At 39.2% G+C, this 2,762-nt stretch overlaps 1 protein-coding gene across 1 annotated transcript; it reads left to right on the top strand.

Annotated features, from left to right (window-relative positions):
* LOC143534259 (putative carboxylesterase 18) lies at positions 1-1,683 on the top strand. The gene is made up of 3 exons (XM_077028790.1): positions 1-611; positions 705-1,124; positions 1,633-1,683. The coding sequence occupies exons 1-3, from the start codon at positions 21-23 to the stop codon at positions 1,636-1,638; spliced, it is 1,017 nt and encodes a 338-aa protein (XP_076884905.1). The 5' UTR covers positions 1-20; the 3' UTR covers positions 1,639-1,683.
* Positions 1,684-2,762: the final 1,079 nt, after the last annotated feature.

The raw sequence follows: 2,762 nt of genomic DNA, 5'->3' as shown, positions 1-2,762 counted from the left end.
TCTCTATTTCTAATCATTCAATGGAATCTGCAGCCAAAGCTTCAACATCTATGTCCTTACCTTGGAAAACACGAATTTCACTATGGGCAGTCGACATTATGATCAACCAATTGGCCCGGAAAGACGGTACGGTTAACCGCCGTCTTCTCAGCCTGGTAGACCCACGAACCTCTCCTTCATCCAAACCAATCAACGGTGTCAAGACATACGATGTGTTGGTGGATCCAATTCGCAAGCTCTCCTTCCGCGTGTATGTCCCCATACAGTACGCCTTAGAAGATCTTCCGGTGATGGTGTTCTTTCACGGTGGAGGTTACGCTGTCTTCTCCCCCAACGCTAGGTACGACGATCTCTGTGGGAGGTTCGCAAGAGATTTGCCTGCCATAGTTGTTTCTGTTGATTATCCCCTTGCACCAGAGCATCGACACCCAACGCAACATGAATACGGGCTTGATGTGTTGAAATTTCTTGACATTAAAGAAAACAGGTCAAAATGGTTACCGCAGAACGCAGATATTTCACGTTGCTTTCTCGCTGGTGATAGCGCTGGTGGAAACATGACTCATCATGTTGCTCAAAGAGCCTCTCAACTCAGCTTTCAACAACTGCAGGTACGGTCCCTACATACATCACTGACTCAATATATAACTACCTAGATGTTCCTTTTAAACGATAATGCAACTAATTAACATAATGTTTTGAAGGTAATTGGGCTGGTGGCGATCCAACCATTCTTTGGTGGGGAGAAGCGGACAGATTCTGAGATACGGCTGGATGAGTCGGTGCCTATCCTGTCATTGAAGCGGACAGATTGGTTATGGAGCGCATTCATGCCGCTTGATGAACCCTACAACCGCGACCATCCTATCATCAATGTTAGCGGACCCAATGCTGTTGACATATCCAAAATTGGTTTGCCACCCACCATGGTTGTTGTGACTGGGTTTGATATTCTACGAGACTGGCAACTAAGGTATCACCACTGGCTCAAGAAATCTGGGAAACAAACATACTTGGTGGACTACCCAAATACGTTTCATGGTTTCTATCTCTTCCCCGAGTTGCCAGAATACGACCAACTTATATTGAACGTGAAAGGCTTCGTGCACACAGTCTTAAATAAGGTATGCTCCCTTTCTTTTCCCTCAGAGTGTTGAAACCTACAATTAATCGAAAGTAAACATATGTCTAAGCTAAAAGCATCTCCGCACCAACCCTGAATGGATGAGTGCATAAGCGTCTGATTTGGCGTTGATGAAAACAAAATAATAATACTTTAGGCCTTTGATTTTACTATTACGACAAAATTTGCCCAATAATGTGTATATATAAATTCTTCTTTTGGCTTTTCTGTTTAATAATACATACATTGTTTCAGCTTTTTCATGGATGCAACTTGCAAGCCGACACCTGAGTAAATCTATTAGCTTTGTTTATATTTAGTTAATACCAAAATTTTATTTAATTTAGACGTTAAAGGAACTAAACTCTTGATTTTCCTTGTAATAAATAGAAAATATATAAATAACACAAATATATCAACCAGATCAGAGAAAAACACTTTAATTTATGTGTAAACTTTGTGTTTAAAGCATTTGTTTGACGCTAATTACATGTGTTGTTTGGCTACAGATTTAGAAGATCAAGATCGAAGTTCAATAAGAAGGATATCAGAAACTATATGTGTAGCCTATTTTATGTGATTCTTATTAAATTTCAGTTTAAATGTCTTCGATAACGTGTTATTTTGAAATTTCTTTGATTCTTTCATTTTGTATTTTAAATTGTACTTATAATGGTATCATAAAATCATATTTAGTCCTCTATCCTTTTGATATAATTTATAATTTATTATGTAATTAGAACGTTCAAATACGCAATATTAAAATATTAAAAAAGAAAAAAAAATTCCTAGTACATCTTCAAATTTGTACGGCCAAAAATATGACTTGCGATATTAAAATACGAAACCAATTATATACTTATGGTCAAGATAATATTTAAAGTGGGCGAGAAATCCGGACACGAGATGAGAACTTCAACACGCGTTTAAGCTTCAACTAGGAAAAAGCTTCTAAAAGAAATGGTTTTATATATAAATAGGATTTCATTTGTTAGTTTTGTGTGTGTGTTTGTATGGTGTAGGTCATCCACCCAAGGGGGCTCACCTTGGATGGGTCGGTTCGTTTATTAATATATCAAATCTTTAACCGACAACGAGATCGTTCATTTATTTTATCTTTATATTATTTATGTTCGGTCGTTTGATTTACCGCACACATCTCGAGCACTTATTAAGAACAAAACCGTTCGTTGTCGGATTCGGTTTCGGGACCTACAATTGGTATCAGAGCGGGTTTGAATCAAATGATTCAACTTTGTTCTTGATATTCGGGTTCTATTTCCGCTATTACCGAACCGAGACGTTAATTCCGTTGAAGTTTTGGAAATAAAGTTGAAGGTTTGGAAATAAGGTTTGAAGATTTGGGGAAATAAAGTTGCAAGAAGTTCGTCTCGTGAGTAGATCTAGAATCTCTGCCTCGTTTATTGGGTTTCTATGAAGAGCGGAGGGTGGCCGGTGACCTCTTCGTACGGCAGTGGAGGCGAGTGGCTGTTGGCACAGGGTGTTGGCCGGAGAACAATTTTCCGACAAGACGTTGCTGGTGGCGTTTGGTGACGGCGGCGCACGTCGGTGGTCATCGGAATTCGTTTTTCGGTGGCCGAGAATAAAGTGAAATATTGATGATGGAGGCCTCTATGGC

Source organism: Bidens hawaiensis, unplaced genomic scaffold, assembly GCF_021521415.1.
Source record: "Bidens hawaiensis isolate Kalapana, Puna unplaced genomic scaffold, B.hawaiensis_p1.1 tig00000760_1, whole genome shotgun sequence".
Taxonomy (NCBI): Eukaryota; Viridiplantae; Streptophyta; class Magnoliopsida; order Asterales; family Asteraceae; genus Bidens; species Bidens hawaiensis.
Note: the sequence above shows the minus strand (reverse complement) of the source record. Positions and strands in the feature narration are given on the sequence as shown.